This window comes from Danio rerio, chromosome 9 (genome assembly GCF_049306965.1).
Source record: "Danio rerio strain Tuebingen ecotype United States chromosome 9, GRCz12tu, whole genome shotgun sequence".
In the NCBI taxonomy this organism is placed as follows: Eukaryota; Metazoa; Chordata; class Actinopteri; order Cypriniformes; family Danionidae; genus Danio; species Danio rerio.
In genome coordinates this window covers 52194332-52215000 of record NC_133184.1, presented here as the reverse complement: position 1 = coordinate 52215000, position 20669 = coordinate 52194332, and the positions used below count along the sequence as shown (strand labels likewise).

Genomic DNA, 20669 nt, shown 5'->3' with positions numbered 1-20669 from the left:
ATTTAGTCGCACCCACCAATTATGAGCACCGTTACTACAAGTTTTATACAAACATATTGGTTGTATTTGAAATTAACACTAATCAAACTAACAAGCAAAAAAAATCATATATAACCTTATATGCAAGCGTGAGGAAAATATGTCTCAACAAAATCCCGTTATCACAAGAAAATAGATTTTTATAACATAACTGAGTGACCAAAGCATACACGGAGCGCTCACCGGCCCTGCACACACTGCTTGAATTAACGTGTTAACGGTATAACTAGTAAGATGTGTCATTATTTGCAACTGTAGATGCCATGGTTTCTAAAACAAAATCTGTCAAGTGTTATGTTATCTTCATTCTCATCTTCAGCGCTTTACAATTTTTCGCGGTAGTAGCTCTCTGTCATCCGAAGCCAGAAGGCACTGAGTGATTGACAGCTGATATTAACCAATCATTCGCGTTCAGTGCTAGAGCAGTGGTGGGCCAATAAGAAGAGCGCAATGGCGGGGCAAGCATTACGGACTTGGATTTGTTTACTGCAGCAAGTTGACATGACAACTGTTTTAAACCATTTCCTAGCGCTGCGTTTCGCGTTTCAAGTGCAGACAAAAAGCTTAGAGATGCATTCTGCGTGAATGTCTCCCGAATCCGCGCATGTGCTGAACATTTTGCAGTAAAAAGTGGTCGCACACTACAATTTTAAACACTCGCAGCAATTCTCCCAAATATATTTCAAGGTCGCATAGATAAAATTTTGGGCGCATATGCGACCAAAATGGTCGCAATTTCGAGACCTGTATATATATATATATATATATATATATATATATATATATATATATATATATATATATATATATATATATATATATATATATACAATCCCTGACAAAAGTTTTTTCGCTGTTGTAAAAGCAACAAATAATAACTTGACTTCTAGTTGTACATTTGGAAAAGTGGCAGAAGGTGGATTTCTCTGATGAATCATCTGTTGAGCTGCATCCCAATTATCACAAATACAGCAGAAGACCTACTGGAACCAACATGGACCCACGATTCTCTTAGAATAGTAAAAATCAGTCAAGTTTGGTAATCGAAAAATCATGGTTTGGGGTTTCATTCATGTGTTATACTATATGACATTAAAAGATTAAAATTAAATTAATCTTAAATGCTTATAAATGTCATGCTATGTTTGAAATAGCTCTGTCAAAACATTTTATCTAAAATAAAAATGATAACATTGTACGTCAGAAAGAGATAATAAGCATTTAAAATATAATCACATTTTGTATCATTCATATCCTTTTCTGGCTTAGTCCCCTTATTAATCTGGAGTCGCCACAGTGGAATGAACCGCCAACTTATCCGGCATATGTTATACGCAGCGGATGCCCTTCCAGCTGCAACCCATCACTGGGAAACACCCATACACTCTCACTCAAACTCATACACTACAGTCAATTTAGCTTACCCAATTCACCTGTACCACATGTTTATGGACTTGTGGGGGAAACCGGAGCACCCGGAGGAAACCCATGTGAACACGGGGAGTACATACAAACTCCACACAGAAATGCCAACTGAACCAGCTGAGGCTCGAACCAGCAACCTTTTGTATCATCGCGATTGTAATTTTTAATATGTTTTAATTAGGATCAGTCATACTGTAAGTATGTTGTCTTAAATCTATATTGATAAATACTATAATCTGAATTATTTCACCCATATTTTGATATGTATTTTTTGTTTTTTTTGTAGTTATTTAAAACATAAGTAGACAGCTTACTTGCTTTTCATATGCTTTTTTTTGAAACCGCTTTACAAAATATCTATTTAGAGATATACAATATATTTCTTAGCACATAAAACAGCGCATCACACACACAATCATTCTATTATCCAATCAGCTCAAGAGCAAACCCCTATAAATAGTCAAACTTGTCATACCTCCGTTTTCTCTTGACTTCAGCGTCCCTCCACCACCCCAACTCCACACTACTAAACCAGATACTGTAGAAAATATTGTCAGGGTTCTGCCACTCTGGTCTTGTAAATTCTTGCTTTGGTGGCAGAATCCGGACACTAGTCATGTCTAGTCCTGTTGTGCTCGGCTCCAGTTTTCTTGGGTCGAGCACTTGTTTCTGTCTCTGTGTGTGCACGCGCCGTCATGGGTGTACGCAGAGTGTGCGCGCATCCGCTTAATGTGGCCGCACGAGCTTTGTGTGCCTCGGACGCGCAGACTCTTGTACTCGTGTTTGTGTTTTCGTCTGTCTGCAGCGTGGTGTTTCATTCCCAATTTGTTTCATTTGTCAAAGCACGTGGCTATGTGTTTACATTATGGTCACGTGCTTTTGTCGTGTGCTTCAGTGTTGTGCTTGTGTTGTCATGAACATGCGGTTAATGAGTTCTCATTGGCTGCATGTTCTTGTCCTGTTTTATGTGAGCGCATGGCTTGTGTTGTGTCATGCGCTCTCCATTCTATTGTCTAGTCCCACCCTCCTTATTAACCCATTATTAGTTAATTGTGTTCACCTGTTTGTGTGTTAATTTCCTACAGTTTATAAACCCCTCACGTTTGCTGTCCTGTGCCAGTTTGTCATCACATATCGTTGTTTGAAGTCTTGTCCTGTCGTGTTCCAATCCTGATCCTTGCCAGCCTGCCCAGTCCAGTTTGTTTGTGTATCTATTTGTTTTGTTAATGTTTTCCCCCTTTATTTTGCATTTTATTTTATGTTTATTATTTAATAAATTCCCCATTTTCCTGCACTTGAGTCCTTGCTCCTTTTTCCCCATTTCCCATCCACAACCCTGACTTTTTTTTATTTCTCAGAGTTATCCTTGATTCTCTATTAGTATGCGGTGTATGCTTTGCCTAAAGAGATGTTAAATCATTTACCTTACAGTCATTCTTTACTATATATATTTTTTATATTCTATACTATATTTTGTATGCTCTGTGAAATTATATGCTAACCAAAACTGGCCTTTGAGGAGATGTATTTTGCATACTAATGAGGCATTTTGCAGAAAGAGCTATCTTGGACAAGAAATATGCAGCAGAAACAATAAAAATAACATGTGTCTCTCGCCTCTGATTTCCTGTGAAAAAGTATTGGAGCCTATGTAGGTCTCTAAGCATGTGCATTTAACTGGTCCCGTTTTTTTGTGTAGAAAAGAGGAACCAGAGATGGAGTCGAAAAGGTGACAGAGACAACCCGCCTTCTCCTTCTTCTGTGTATAAAAACTGGGTCTTTAGTCTTAAGAGAACACTCGCAGAGCGCCTGGTGTGTTCTCTTGGATAGCATTGTATAACCAATAGGACACATTTGTGCGACCCAGGGCCCTAATCGAATTATTCACTTGAACTTAATAAATTACTTATATTTAGGCCCACACGGAATCTGTGCGCGCAGAATTCAGCAGATTTTCCACAGATTTTCCGCAGAATTCCGCAGATTTCCACAGAGTTCCGCAGATTTTCCGCAGATTATACGCAGACTTTCTGCAGAATTCCGCAGATTTTCCGCAGATTATACGCAGATTTTCCGCAGATTATATGCAGATTTTCCGCAGAATTCCGCAGATTTTCCGCAGATTATATGCAGATTTTCCGCAGAATTCCCGCAGAATTCCCGCAGAATTCCCCAGATTTTCCGCAGAATTCCACAGATTTTCCGCAGATTATATGCAGATTTTCCGCAGAATTCCCGCAGAATTCCCCAGATTTTCCGCAGAATTCCACAGATTTTCCGCAGATTTTCCACAGAATTCCGCAGATTTTCCGCAGAATTCTGCAGATTATACGCAGATTTTCCGCAGAATTCCCGCAGAATTCCACAGATTTTCCGCAAATATCCGCAAATTTTCCACAGAATTCCGCAGATTTTCCGCAGATTATATGCAGATTATATGCAGATTTTCCGCAGATTTCCCGCAGAATTCCCTAGATTTTCCGCAGAATTCCACAGATTTACCGCAGATTTTCAGCGGATTTTCCACAAAATTCCGCAGATTTTCCGCAGAATTCCGCAGATTTTTCGCAGAATTCTGCAGATTTTCCGCAGATTATACGCAGATTTTCCGCAGAATTCCCGCAGAATTCCGCAGATTATAAGCAGATTTTTCACAGAATTCCCGCAGAATTCCCCAGATTTTCCACAGAATTCCGCAGATTTTCCGCAGAATTCCGCAGATTTTCCGCAGATTTTCCGCAGAATTCCGCAGATTTCTGCAGATTTTTAGCCCATCATTAATTCTGTTTATTTACTTGAGTAAATGTGTAAATCTGAATTTGTTCAGTTTTTATTCAGTAATTTATTACTTTTTATTTAATATATTAAGGTTATAGTTATGATACTCCGCTGGATACTCCCAAAATAATTCCGCAGAAATCCACAGATTTTTACCAAAATTCACCGCAGAAATAGCAAAAAACGTCCGCAGATTCCGTCTGGCCCTGCTAATATTTTTTTTAAATTAATCTCCGCCTCCTGAGTTTGTATTGAACACCTATGGAATTTATTATAATTCCCAACAATACCTAGTTAATTCTTAGTGGGGATCGTTCTGGAGCCAGGCTAGAAACTGTGCTCGGACCCTATCTCCCTTTATCCTGATAAGGGGAATAACACGAGTTAGGGTGTCTTCCCGAGCTCAGAGCCCTCTCCCCGGTAAGCACGCCAAATACGCATGTTCTATTCAGTCAAATATCTGTGAGTGTGAACTCGTGAAACAATACAAGATCCATTGAAATTCATCTATGAGGTCAAAATTCAGCTTTTTGTGGTAAACAGCAATGGCATTTGTTTCCATTTACTGTAATCCCAAAGCAGCCCAATCCGGGAAGTCTGTGTTTCCTGCAAGTAATTCCGAATCTGACGAGGTTCATGTGCACTTAAATCATAAATATTGTGTCACATCTAAAGACAGCAGGAGACTCACAGGCTCAAGGATGGGAACATAAAGAGCATTTTATCAGCCTGAGTGAACCTTGAACTGCTCCTTCACAGCTGCAGCGCTATCAGAAACACACACATTCACATCCACCATCCTATTCCCAACTATCAATTCATACATTTAATTATCTTTTCCTTTTCTGATGCATTCATTCATTTTCCTTAAGCATAGTCTCTTATTCATCAGGGGTTGCCACAGTGGAATACACCACTAACTATTACGGCATGTGTTTTACGCAGCAGATGTCCTTCCAGCTGCAACCCAGTACTCTGAAACATCCATACACACACACACACACACACACACACACACATACACTACACTACAGCCAATTTAGTTGATTCAAATCACCTATAGCGCATGTCTTTGGATGGTGGGGGAAACCAGAGCACCCAGAGGAAACCCACGCAAACAGGAGGAAAACATGCAAACTCCACACAGAACTGCCAACTGACCCAGTCTGGACTCAGACCAGCGACCTTCTTGCTGTGAGGTGACAGTGCTACCACTGAGCCACCTTTTCTACAGCAATTACAGGTAAATATGGTAGTCAACATTTGAAGTGGACCAAAAAACTTTTTTCAGAACAGTGAGGAATGGATGTTGTTGAATATTAGGACAACTTTGATGAAAGGATTGATTCACTTCAAATGTTGAGTACTGTATACGTGATTTTGATGCATACTAGAAATAATACATTTTAACGCATACTTTTCCATGCATACTTGAAATATTAAATACAAAGTAACTTCAGAACTAAAATTCTGCTTGCACTATGAATATACAGTTGTACATACAATGCAGCAATGTGCATTGGCATGGAGCATGACTTTTATTGGCCTTGTCAGCAGAAGTCATAATTTTTCTCTTTAAAAAAGAGAGAAGAGTTTTCACCTTTTTTTCCAAAAACCGAATTGAATTGTTTGTACAGGGACAAACTTTCTGCAGTTTCACTCTTGCTATTTTACGCAAAACATGTAAAAATTAAATAAATAAATAAGTAAAAAAATAAATAAATACAAAAATAAAAAACAAACAAGCAAATAAATAGTAATAATTATAAGGATCAAAATAATAATAATAATATTAATAATAATAGAATTACATAAAAATAATATAATTTATAAAACTAATAACATAAATAAATAAATAAATAAAAACCTAAACAAATAAATAAACAAGTAAATCAATAAATACATAAACAAATAAAAAAATTCATAAATAAAAAACAAACAAGCAAATATATATTAATAATTATAATAATAATAATAATAATAATAGATTTACATAAACTAATTGTATAAAATTTCTAAAACTAATAATAAAAATAAATTACATAATAAATAAATAAATAAATTAATTAATTAATTAATTAAAATAATAAATCACGTATTTGTTAATGGATAAAATAACCCACTGAACTGACTTGAAACAACAACCAATAATTAGATATTACTTTTGCATTTTTAATTTTGCATTTTAAAATCTAAATATTGGTGTTATTTTATATATTAACAAATAAAAAAAATTCAAATGTATTTATTTGTTAATAGATAAAATAACCAACTGAACTGGCTGATAAAACCAACTAATACTTAGATATTACTTTTGCATGTTTGCATCTCTCCCTAGGTCACACAAAACAAAATTGCTTTAAAAATATATCAAAATCAGTAAATATCAAAATAAATTAATAGTGAATAAAAAAAAATCATTTGTTCAAATAGTCAAAGCTATTTTGAAAACCAAATAATAGATAAATAAGTTAGTCAGTTTTCACATCTTAAGGAGAACAAATTGCCTCTACTTAAAAAAAGTAATCAAATCAAATAAACAAACAAATATGTATGTACCTAATTCATTATTTAGTTACAGTCAATCTATAAATAATAAAAACATCACCAACTGAACAACAACAACAACTGATGCTACTGTAAAGGTCAAACAAATAAATAAATAAACAAATAAATAAATTATTAATTAATTAATATAATTATGTTAAAATAGTTTAATATAATTCATAAAACTAATAACAAACTAGCAAATACATAATAATAATCATAATATTATTATTAGTAATAATAGAATTACATAAAAATAATTTATAAAACTAATAACAAAATAAATAAATGAATAATTAAATAGTTTATTTGTTAATGTATAAAATAACCCACTTAACTGACTTAAAACAACAACAACCAATAATTAGATATTACTTTGCATTTAGATAAAAAAAAATAAATAACAATAATAATAAATAATGCACAAACAATTAAGTAAATAAATAAATAAATAAATAAATAAATAAATAAATAAATAAATAAATAAATAATTAGTCAGTTCTCCCATCTTAAGGAAAACAAATTGTCTCTACTTAAAAAAATACAATTTATTAATCAAACAAATACACAAACAACAACTTAATTAATCAATTAATTACAGTCACTCTATAAATAATTAAAAATCTACAATCGAACAACATCAACTGAACAAAAACTGAAGGCAACTGTAAAGGTCAAACAAACAAACAAACAAACAAACAAACAAACAAAGATAGTTTGAAAGCCTAAATATAATTCCTAAATGTGCAAGACAAGAAATCAAATAATTATTTCAAATAAACAACTGCACTTAAGAAGGGCACCAAAGTTCAACAAGGTCCCGTCACCACTGATCATAATGAGTAATTCATTTTCAATCAGACCTTGCTATTTAGGCAGCATGAGTGACTGCGCCCTTTGAAAATGAGACAGAGTTGCACAGAGTTCAATTTTATGCAAATGAGGTGCAATGCCATTCAGAGAGAGAGAGCGAGAGAGAGAGAGAGAGAGAGAGAGAGAGAGAGAGAGAGAGAGAGAGAGAGAGAGAGAGTGTTTCAAAGGTAGCATGACAAGATAAAAATAATCCAACTTAAAAAAAAAACGTGATTCAAAGTCACTGTGCGGAGTTCATACACTAAAAAGACAAACGAAACCAGACTGCAATCAAAAACGTTAATAATAAAGTGCTCTCCAGGCTGAAGTAATGACCAAAGTCTGCACATTGAATATTTAATAGGAACTGCATTACACATCCTCGACGCTGTGAAACGTTTGATATAATTAATCATACCTTACTTTAAGTTAAGTGAAAAGTTAAGTGTCATGGGTTTTTCCAAGTAAAGTGATTTCAGAGATTTTAGATTGTTTAAATTGACAGGGCTTTGTCTGAGGATGCCTTAGTTAAACATGGAGTCTCCCAAAGAAAAAGTTTTAGGTCCAATCAGAATCTCACAGAAATCTGTCAAGTTTAGTGAACGAAAAATCATGGTTTGGGGTTTCATTCAGTATGGGGTGTGTGAGAGATCTTTTACATTTACAGTAGGACACACTGGAAACACGTTTTGCTTTTAAAACTGACTGTGTTTATCCATGAATTCATTTTTTTTTTCCCTTTGTCAAACGAACAGAAAAGCAAAACGCTGCTTTGCCAGGATCTAAAACATAAACCCTGCAGGTGGTTACATTTTTCAGAGGTTAAAATGTAATGATTTATGTGTGCAAGAAGCACATTTACATACAAATACCTACAGTATGAACACTTAACGGGTATCATGTGAATACCAAACTGCTTTTTATGCACATGAAGAGTTGCTCACGGCATGCTTAAAAACCTCCAGTCATGCTTGATCTTTTTTCGGCTCTTGCACAAATGTCATTTTATCATTTTATTGATGAAGTTTCATTTTATATTTCCAAGAGCACTTCCAGACAAGTTTTTTTTTATTTTTCTTCAACAAGCTGACAGATTTGCAGTATGTTGGGCAGCTCTTACAGTCAGGCCATTGTTGAGCTCATCTCAGCGTGGTATTAGTCTATCCCACTGAGTGCGGGAGTGTGTCTTTTGGCAGAGCATGCAGTGATGACAACAGAGATGAACAGATCAGAATAACCTGACACTGACATTTACAGGTGTTTCCAGAGACTAGAACTACGGTGGTTGAGAGAGCTCAAAATGCTGCGATTTAGGAAAACCCATGCAAATATAAAAAACAGCAGCAAATTGAGAAAACACCTTCATTGGTTTGACAGCAAACACGTTGCAAACCTCACAAATAGAAAACACTGCAAATCCTGCCTGTTAAGTTACGTAGTGATATTAAAATATTGCTTCTTAGCTTTTGTAATGAGATAGAATCAACATTCTATCTCATCACAATCCAATCTGTTCGATTTTGATAGTTCCAGAATAGCAAAGTCCACTAAAGGAGGTTGGGCATTCTAATATATGGCTCCTAAACTCTAAAACAGCCTTCCTGATATTGTGCAAGACTCAAACCCATATTTTCTTGATCTTAATTTGCAAGTCCTCACAACACATTCAAATAGAAAACACACTGCAAATCCTAACAACACATGCAAATAGTAGAAACCACAAAAGAAATGTCAGTAAGGGAACACACTAAAATAAGTGACACACCCGGCTGGGGTTTGCTTATTGACTGTTGTGATATTGGTCAGTGAAGATGTAGGTGATCTAAAGGTGAGTTTTTATTTTTATTTTAACACCCTGATTAAATGTTTTCATTATCTTGTGCATGTTATTAGCCTAAATAAACAAGAAAGCATGCTATCTATCTCGGATGTAGAAAAGCTAGTTTATGCTTTTATGATCACTAGATTAGATTACTGTAATGTTCTGTTTGCTGGTTGCTCGGCATCCTCTATTAATAAACATTAGTTAGTGCCAAATGCAGGTCCCAGAGTTCTTACCAGGTCAAGAAAATACAATCATATCACTCCAATTGTATCCTCCTTACACTGGCTGCCTCTTAAATTCCCTATTGGTTATAAAATATTGCTTCTTACCTTTAAGGCATAAATAGTTTAGCTCCTTTTTATCTAACCAACCTTCCTACTTGCTACAATCTAATCTGCTCAATTTTAGTAGTACACATAATAGCACTAAAGGAGGTTGAGCATTCTCATATATGGCTCCTAAACTCTGAAATAGCTTTCCTGATAATGTGCGAGGCTCAGACCCATATTCTCCTGATCTTAATTAATTTATTAATTTGTTTGCAAATAGAAAACACACTGCAAATCCTCACAACAAATGCAAATAGCAGAAACCACAATGGAAATGTCGGAAAGGGGATTAACTAAAAAAGTGACAGACTCGGCTGGGGTTTGCCTATTGACTATTGTAATATTGGTCAGTGAAGAAGTGATCTGAAGGCGAGTTTTTATTTTGTTATTTTAACACTCTAATTAAATGATTTCTTTATATTTTGCATATTGATAGACAACATAAGTAAGAAAACATGCTATGTACCTTTGATGCAGAAAAACTTGTTTTTATGACCACTAGATTAGATTACTGTAATGCTCTGTTCGCTGGTTGCCCAGCATCCTCTATTAATAAACTATTAGTGCATAATGCAGCTGCCAGAGGTCTAAAATAGCATCATATTATCCCAATTTTATCCAATATTAAATGATTTGTTTGTTAACAATAATATTGTTAAGGTGTGACATGAAGTGCCACACTGTCAGGGCTTTGCAATCTATCTATATATATATATATATATATATATATATATATATATGTGTGTGTGTGTGTGTATATGATGTATATTATATATATAGATCGCAAAGCTCTGACGGTGTGGCACTTCATGTAACACCTTAACAATATTATAGTTAACAAACAAACAAACAAATAATTTAAGATCGGATAAAATTGGGATAATATGATGCTATTTTAGAACTAGAAGGGCATCCTGCTTATTTGATTCTGAAGGGCACTTTTTTGTCAGACGCTCACCAGTTTGACCTTTTTTCATTCAGTCAGTCATTTTAAAAAGCACTCGCTCCATTTTATTTGTGTAAATTTTACTGGAATGCATGAACTCTACAGGTGCCTGATAGTTAGCTGTGGAGCTGATGTTCATCATATTCCCTCTAGTGAGCGCATAAAAAACGTCATCATAATCACGAGTGCACGCCTCAATGTCACCAGCCACCAAATGCTTAAGGGGGCTAATAATATTGACCTTAAAAAATGCTTATTTTTTATTTTTTGGGGCTTTTTTTATCATTTGTTTTTTTGCCTTTATTCTAGCCGAAATAATACAAAGAAAAAAAAAGAAAAAGAAATTATTCAAAGAAGAAAAAATATTATAGAAAATACTGTGAAAATGTCCTTGCTCCATTAAATATCAATTAAGAAATTCATAGGAGGGTTTAAAATTTTAACTTCAACTGTATATACATCAAACATAGAATTTATTTATTTAATCATCAAACCACAATCTCATTAATCTCATCAAACCACAATTAAACCTCTCAATAACCAACAAAAGTCCAATTTTCACAAAAACACCAGTAAAAAATAAGCATCCATACCCTTTTCTGCAAGCAAAGAGGTGTGATAGCGGGCAGTGTGACTCTCCTGGCACGAAAATTCATACTGTCGTCCTCTTTCCCGTACACGTACAGATCTGCTGCTTCTCCAAATCACATTAATGTGTTAATAAACACTCTCTGTAAAGGTAGCGGACATTAAAATCTGTCCTCTCAGAATCAACATCGGCGTGAAAGTCAGACTGAGACACGTCCTCCTAGCTCTAGACTCATCTTTCTGTGGCCTTGGGAGCGTCTTTCCTGCTTCGTTCTAATAAAAAAAGCGTCTGATAAAATAGCTGCATAAAGGAGTGTAGTTATAGGACATCAGGGAGGTCAGGGAAAAACTCCAGCGTTATCTTGCCTGGAAAAGCCAATGATGGGACCTCCCGGTGAAGAGCTGAGGACGGCAGAAAACTATTTTTGGCTTGGTGAACATTAAGAGTTATTTGGTCACATTACAACCCTATAGTGTTGTAGGGTTAACCTAGACCTTCGGGGCAAGACGCTTTTAGAGCGCAGAAAATCCCCCCAGTGAGAGGACGCATTGATTCAGACTCATAATCACACTCCAAAACAGCCTCTTTCAGATGAATGTGTTCATTAGGACATGGAAAGATGTTTACTTCTGTCTGCGCGAACTAAATATTGACAAATTGAACTCATGATGCTGGGAGCATATAGGTTTGGAGAAAAATCACAAAAATTTATAACATAAATAAATAAATGTATTATTTATTAACTTTAAAGACTATAAAATATAATATTATTATTATTTTTTAAATGTAAATTTAAAATAATATAATATAATATAATATAATATAATATAATATAATATAATATATAATGATGACAAATAAATAAATAAAAATAAACAAATACATATATAATAAAATAATAAAATATTTGAGACCAAATAAATATATAAACAAACAATATAGCATTATATAATTTGACAGACAAAATAAAAATAAAATATAAATATATAAACAAACAAATAAACAAAGAAATGCAACAATATTCTCATTTGAAAGACAAATTAAAATAATTGTTGTTTAAAAAATAATAAAAATTATAACAATAATAAATAATAAAAACATATAAAATAATAAAAAATATAAAACAAAACAAAACAAAATAAGAAATAAAATAAATAATAAAACAAATAATAAAATAAAATAAATAAATACTTAAATTAAATCAAACAAAAATAAAATAAAATAAATAATTAAAATAAAATAAAATAAATTAATAAAATAAAAATCCAAACACATGCGGTATAGATGAATTAAATATTAAATTGCCATAGTGTATGTGAATGAGAGTGTATGGGTGTTTCCCAGTACCGAGTTTCAACTTGAAGAGCATCTGCTGTGTAAAACATATGCAAGAATAGTTGGCGGTTCATTCCACTGCGGGGACCATAAATTCTAAATTAAGAAAAAATGTGCATTGTAAACTTTTTACTTTGTTAAAAAAAGTTTTTCAACACTCGCAGTTGCCATATGATTATTTTATGATAACATTTTTAAATCTTTACGAACTGCTTAATTTTAAGATATTATTTGCCTTTTAATTGTATTAATTTTAATAATTTATTTGTATTATTTTTTTAATTGCATTCATCAGTATTATTATTATTATTATTATTATTACTTTGTTAACTTGCATATTTATGACATATGACATATTTATTTTATAACATTGTAAACTTGCATATTTAACACTCGCAGTTGCTTCATGGTAACTTTCTGAGAAATTTTTAACTCAGACTTTCCAGAAACTTCTTAGTTTAAAAAGGTGTGTAGCCATTTGAACCATTTGGCTCAAGACTTCCGGTCTCATTCACTTGCATTCACTTTACACATTAAAAACAATTCGTTATGCTGTTTGATGTTGCAAACTTTCATTCATTCATTCATTTCCTTTTCGGCTTAGTCCCTTTTATCAATCCGGGGTCGCCACAGCGGAATAAACCGCCAACTTATTCAGCATATTTTTTTACACAGTGGATGCCCTTCCAGCCGCAACCCATCACTGGGAAACATCCATACACACATTCACATACACACCCATACACTACGGTCAATTTTAGTATACCCAGTTCACCTGTACCACATGTTTATGGACTTGTGAGGGAAACCAACGCAAACACAGGGAGAACATGCAAACTCCACACAGAAATGCCAACTGAGCCGAGGCTTGAACCAGCGACCTTCTTGCTGTAAGGCGACAGCACTGCCTACTGCGCCACTACTTCGCCATCTGAGATGAATTATTCCTAGTCATTTCTCTCATAGGCTACTGAATTGGAAGTTCTAAAACAACCGTGAAAAGGGGAACACTTTCACATTGAAAAATTCTTTTTAAAAAAACTATTGTTTGTTTGTTTTCGTTGTTGTTGTTGTTGTTGTTGTTGCAAAAACAACCATCTATATTTGGGAAAACTCTGTACTCTGTAAAATAAAAAAAATAATAAAACTAAATAAACTAATGTCCATAATTCACTTTCATCCAATTTCTGTCTACCTAACAGCTTTGAAAACCTCATGATCCATCAGTTTTCCTGCAGCACTACAAGCTAAAGGTGAGCCAAAGGTCAAAGTGCAAATAACCGCAAACGCTGAACAAATCTGCTCCTTTTCCCAGAAAAATAAGGTTTGATTCATCTGGACTCGTGTATTTATTAGCCAAGCCTGTCATGAACGGACATCCAGAGTCATAAACACTTCTGCTCGGCATCTTCTATCTGAAATCTGAATATAGCAGTCAACATTTAAAGTGGATCAAAAATAAGTTTAGCAAAATTGCCTAATGACAAGAATGGGAGCTGTGTAATAATTTTGGAGCAACTTTGATGAAATAATTCACCTTCCTGTGAATATATTTTTTTTAATATCTCTTAAATGATGTTTAACAGAGCAAGGAAATTTTCACAGTATTTCCTATAATATTTTTTTTCTTTTGGCGAAAGTCTGATTTGTTTTATTTCAGCTAGAATAAAAGCAGTTTAAAAATTTTTAAACCCATTTTAAGATCAATATTATTAGCCCCTTTAAGCTATATATTTTTGTCTGATTGTCCACAGAACAAACCATCATTATACAATGACTTGCCTAATTACCTTAACCTGCCTAGTTAAGCATATATTATAACAACTGTAGATTCCTGCAGGTGGAAAGTGTCTGATATGTAAAGAAAGAGGAGTATTGACATGATTCCAAACTCACTGCTGGAGCAGAACAGAGGAGCTGTTACAGACCAGACTCAAATTCCACTAACAAAACACTGATCATGAAGCCTGTGCTGGATCAATGAGGAGGGAATAATTGATGAACAATAATCAGCCAAAATATAAATGATTGTAATAAACTAAAAGTAATAGTTTGCATTATTTAAGTGCCCCCAAACTTGCATAAATGTGTGTAAATTGCATATAGTTATGCAAATGTTTGATTAAAAATTACTAAACAAAAAGAAACCAACTATATATATATATATATATATATATATATATATATATATATATATATATATATATATATATATATATATATATATATATATATATATATACATGTATATTTAAATAATATAATATAATAACAAATAATGTATATAATATATACAATTAAATTAAAAAGATAAGGCACAATATGGATACAAAAGGGTACAAAATAATTTATTAAAATAAATAATTATTTAAATTAAATTATAATAAATGAAATATCTAGAATAAAACTAAACTAGTACCTCCCGGGATGTATTTTGCGGTCCGCAGAAACGTCCGTGGGGCTACGTTTCCACAATGAGCCCGGGTTGTATATAACATTACACAAATATAATAGGTTTTATTATTTATTTAACATATTTTTTAAACACATGCCCAAGGAGCTTAAACACACATACACACTCATGTGAAAAAAAAAAAAGATAAACAATAAAAACATCACCAGAGGCACTTATGCTTTATTTTAACATGGTTTAAGGCATGTCAAAGAGGGGACTATTTTGAATTTTTGACATGTAACGACAACAATGTCCCCTCTTAGATAGGTAGGCAAGTGTACACACACACACTCTTCAAATCCCGCTGTCACTTATCAAGCCCAATCTGCAGTCAGACTGTATTCATCCAGCATGTCCATACAGGCTCCACATGCTGTTAAGATCAGAAGTGAATTCCACCATCCACTCATCTACTGACCAGAAACGCACACACACACACACACACTACAGAAAGAGTGTCTTTATCAGCAGTGGGCAGTGGTAGCACAGACAGGCCGGCGCTACAACTTATCACAGACATGGAGGGAGAAAAAAATAATAATAATAACAACTGAAAGGACTGAAGCCACTGATAAGAGAGTCTCTTCAATTCTCAAAACACTGACCGACTCAGACAGATCGGCCTTGACCATCCCTGAGAGCCAAACAACAGGGCTGGAGACACACACATGTGCATCCCGCTCAATAGACACTTATACATGTATATAGGGTAAAAGCAAAAACATGCAATAGTAGTTACACTAGTTTAGTGCACATGTGGCGATTATTTAGTTTAATAATCCACTATTTTTGCACATGCAGCAAAAAGCCATTTTCTTATTACTTTTTTTCTAGTACAAATCATAATAAAATTATTAGATAGATTCAACTGAGAAGCAATGAGAAGTAGTATCGTTTTGTGAGAAAAATCCATTGGAGGTCATGTTATAAAATTTATATAATTTTCTTTTTATTTATTACAAAAACATTACTGCAAAAAAAACTTTTGGTTTTAACAAACAGAACTTTACAGAACCTGTAATTTTATTAGAAATTATAAGAAGAAATAATCAGCTAAATAACTACAATTCTTGCTGATAACACCGAATGTGTGTGTGTGTGTGTGTGTGTGTGTGTGCGTGCGTGCGTGCGTGCGTGCGTGCGTGCGTGTGTGTGTGTGTGTGTGTGTTTATTTCAGGGTGCTATTTCAGAGCACCGGTGTTCCTAACTTTAAAAATGTAGGCGCATCAGACAAAATTCAGTCGCACCCACCAATTATAAGCACCCTTACTACAAGTTTTATACAAACATTTATTGCATTTGAAATCAACAGTAATCAAACTAACAAGCAAAAATATATATATGCAAGCGTGAGAAAAATATGTCTCAACAAAATCCCGTTATCACAAGAAAATAGATTTTTATAACATAACTGAATGACCAAAGCATACACGGAGCGCTCACCGGCCCTGCACGCACTGCTTGACATGAATGAATCTGTTAACTGTATAACTGTGCTGTTCTCACGGGTGCTGTCTAATATTGCACTGATGCTTTTGACATATACTGTACCTTATTATATGCATATGCCATGTAAATAGCAATACCGGTCTTTTCATGAGTAGCGATATTAGTTTACTCGGTGAAAGGCTGTTTGCGATGGTGTACGTGGTGTTCAATTTGACATATAGCTGCCCCTTGCATGGCGGACAGCATCTGGCGATTATATGAAGGATTAAACAGAAGCTCTCGTGCTAGATGTGGCAAACAGTTACCTGAAAATTCCATCCCACAGACTTTTCATAGCGAACCTGAAGCCGACAGAAGTCTTTTATCCACTCTTGGAAAAGTGTAGATGGTGGACTAACATTCAGCACATGATAACTACTAAGATGTGTCATTATTTGTAACTTTAGATGCCATGGTTTCTAAAGCAAAATCTGTCAGTGTTATCTTCATTCTCATCTTCAGCGCTTTACAATTTTTCGTGGTAGTAGCTCTCTCTGTCATCCCAAGCCAGAAGGCACTGAGTGATTGACAGCTGATATTTAAGTGCTAGAGCAGTGGTGGGCCAATAAGAAGAGCGCAAAGGCGGGGCAAGCATTACGGAATTGGCTTTGTTTACAGCAGCAAGTCGACATGACAACTGTTTTAAACCATTCCTGAGCGCAGCATTTCGTGTTTCAAGTGCAGAGATGCATTCTGCGTGAATGTCTCCATAATCCGCGCATGTGGTGAACATTTTGCAGTGAAAACTGGTTGCACACAACAATTTTATACACTTCTTTTCTTTACCTATAAAATTAAACTTCAGAACCTTATCAGAGGAGCCTGATAGAAAAATGGTCTGATCGATTTAGAGGGTTTGGCATCCGAACTATTCATATATATATATATATATATATATATATATATATATATATATATATATATATATATATATATATATATATATCATTTTCAATAATGATTCAGTTATTCACTCGTAAAACTTAAATCATGTTTCATTGCTAGATGGATTATATCTGAAGAATTATTCAGTGGCATATTTTTGATGGCTGGTTGCTTCCACCTATTGGTTAAATAATGCATGATGGTGATTTTAATCTTTACCATAAACATCATTGGTTTTAACAAAAATATAAACTGTTATCCCAGTAACTCTGTGTTATTTGACTGTTTGTAAATTCATGACTCAATAGACTAAAGACTGAATCTCTTGATTTCTGCGTTTTTCAAACACAGATTTGAGTGCAGCAATTCAAGGATTAATAAACATATGCAAATCACCATTATTTATAATTTACGTTGCGTGGGTGTTGAGATCCCGATCTTTTAATGATTTATTGTGCAGCTTACACTGAATGCATTAATGCAGCTAAACAAGTAGGGACAAAAAAAAACACCTTTAATAACATAAGAAACCCACCAAATCCCAAATAACCTACCATAACTTGTTTTGTCATCATTATATTTACAGGAAAGCCTAAATGCTTTCATACATGTGATTTGATTGATGCAAGAGACAATGTCTCTGTGTGATTTTTACAAATTTAGGCTGATTCTACAAGTTAAAAAAAGTATTAATCCACAGGTCACGTGTGTTCCGAACTGTGGGTTGTGATCTATACGAATCACAGATTAACAGCGTTATCAGCAATGAGGACATATTTATAATTACATAGCTACAATTTCACCAGAGGGCTCATAATTTTGCCTTCAACTATAATGTATTTGTGTACCAAAATCTTCACAAAGAAAAAAATAATTAAATTATCGTGAGTGCAAGCATGTGCTTTCTGATATATGTGATTAAAACACACACACAAAAAAAAAACAGAAAGTACAGTAAGAAAACCCCTTTTTGCTGTAGTAACATTTTATAATAAGAACCAATTATCACTATTAACTAGTGGTTTATTATCTGCCTAGCATTAAGATACTGGCTGTTTATTAGTACTTACATATTCTTAATGAGCTTTTTCAACATTCCTAATCATACCCAATACCTAAACACATCTACTACAAGCAACCATTAATAGCATCTTACCTTAAACTAAAGTGTGATGCTTAAGCTAACATATACAACATACAGTAAAGCTACAGTAAACCTTTTAGGAGGAGGTAAAATGCTGAAAGGCAAATCTGGGGCGGATTCCAGCAGAGATTCTTAAGGTCTTGCTCTGGATGGTGTTTTGGGATCATGTATCCAGACGTGTGTACAGTAGGACACGCAGGCTCGCTGAAGCGGGACACTGATATACTGAATGAGTCATGATGAGCTTAAAACGTCTGCAGGCCATGTGTCTGTCTGCCTGACTATCCACAAACTAGACTAGACCTGTAAAATCTGACATTGTAATGTTTCGTTTTTCTGCTATTTATGAACATTTTGTGATATTAACACAATGTCACATGTGTGTGTCTCCTTGACTATTTAACCCATTGTAGATACGTGCCCAAGGATACTTTTTTTTTTACATGTTTAATTTAACTACAGAGTAATATTGATCCATTTAATGTAATTACTGTATGGTTGGGGTTAGAATGTGGGTTAGATTTAGGGTTATTTTTATTGGTCTTATTACGGTGCATTCACATGGGGCTTCAGCGTCAATGCTTGACCGAGGGTGTGTCTCAAGTTTGGAGAAGACATGATCGTCAATTCAGCGACGGCTAATTAAATTAGTCAGCAATCGGCTACTGTCTGAGCTGGTGTATTTGCATACAGTGACCTGATTGGCTGACGCTTCCGTCAGTGCTTGAAAAGTTGAGAAAGTCCCAACTTCTGCAGCGAGCAATGCCATTAAAGCAGCGCCGACGAATCTACAATGCAGTTCGGCAATGCCTGACGTCACCCATTCAAAGTGAATGGGAAGCGTTGACGCTGACCCCCGTGTGAATGGGGAGTTATAGTAGAGATGCCCAAACCTTTCTGGTTCTGTCACTATCTGACAAAAGTATTGTCGTCTATCCAAGTTTTAGGAACAACAAATAATAAAGACAAGGTTTTCTGGGGAGTCTGGGGAGCACAGAAATTGACTAATCAAAAAAGCGGGACTATTACTTTAGTACAATGAGATGTCTCCATATCCAAAACACATCAAATTAACTATGGTGTCCCAACTCGACATTGTAGAACCTATTGCAGATGCTAACCATTAATAATAATAATAATAATAATAATAATGATAATAATAATAATAATAATAATAATAATAATAATAATAATATTAATATTAATATTAATATTAATATTAATATTAATATTAATAATATTGATATTAACAATAATAATAATAATTGTCATTCCCATAAATATTATTAATAATATTATTAAAGTAGGATTTTTTTCATTTCCTAATAAATAATAAATATTAAATTTCATTTTTAATTTAAATTTTCATTCTTTTATTGGTATGATTTATATATGATATTGGAATACGTGTTAACCTTTGTAAGTGATTTTATGTTAATTAAGAAAAGACTATGAAATATTCTCAATAATATTTGTAAAGGAAACACAGGCCCTATATGTGCCATTTACAAATATTTCAGTTAATATGGAAAGCAAGTGCATGTTTTTACCAAAACTAATTTAGAATTTTTTTGTAACGCATGTGCGTGTAAAACAATATAATTTGCACAAAGTTTTTTTTTTTTTTCTCAAAACAAGTAGTTACTCCACCCCGTTTAGAGTGTCTTTATGGGCGTTTTACATTATAACTAATGTGAATTTGCGATACGGGTTTTGGGAAACATTCGTCACTACATTGTTCTTTTCCCAAACTATGCATCGTACATCGTTACGTCGTTGTTATTTCACCCAAAACATGTCAAATAATAAATAAAATAATTTTTCATTAATCGCAATTAAGTTAAAATTTTCAATTAACCGAGATTCTGATTTTAGGCAAAAATCGCCCAGTCCTAGCGAGGAATTTTTCACAGTATTTCCTACACTGCAAATTTTAGATAGTAGATTTAACTACTTTAGAGTTAAAGTTACAACTCCCTCAGAGTTTATATGGGAACCACTATAAAAGTGTTAAAATAACACTTTTGGAAGA

General features: G+C 34.0%; 1 protein-coding gene across 11 annotated transcripts in view; it reads right to left on the bottom strand.

Annotated features, from left to right (window-relative positions):
* Positions 1 to 20669, bottom strand: part of grb14 (growth factor receptor-bound protein 14) — a 152841-nt gene that overhangs the window by 60521 nt on the left and 71651 nt on the right. For 3 of the 11 annotated variants that reach the window (XM_073913246.1, XM_073913247.1, XM_073913243.1), the window contains exon 1: positions 11335 to 11660. The exons of the other annotated variants lie outside the window; for them this stretch is intronic. In XM_073913246.1, coding sequence (XP_073769347.1) covers positions 11335 to 11397 — 63 coding nt within the window. In that variant the 5' untranslated portion in view covers positions 11398 to 11660. Of the gene's footprint in view, positions 1 to 11334; positions 11661 to 20669 lie in introns of those variants that run through there. 11 annotated transcript variants of the gene reach the window in all.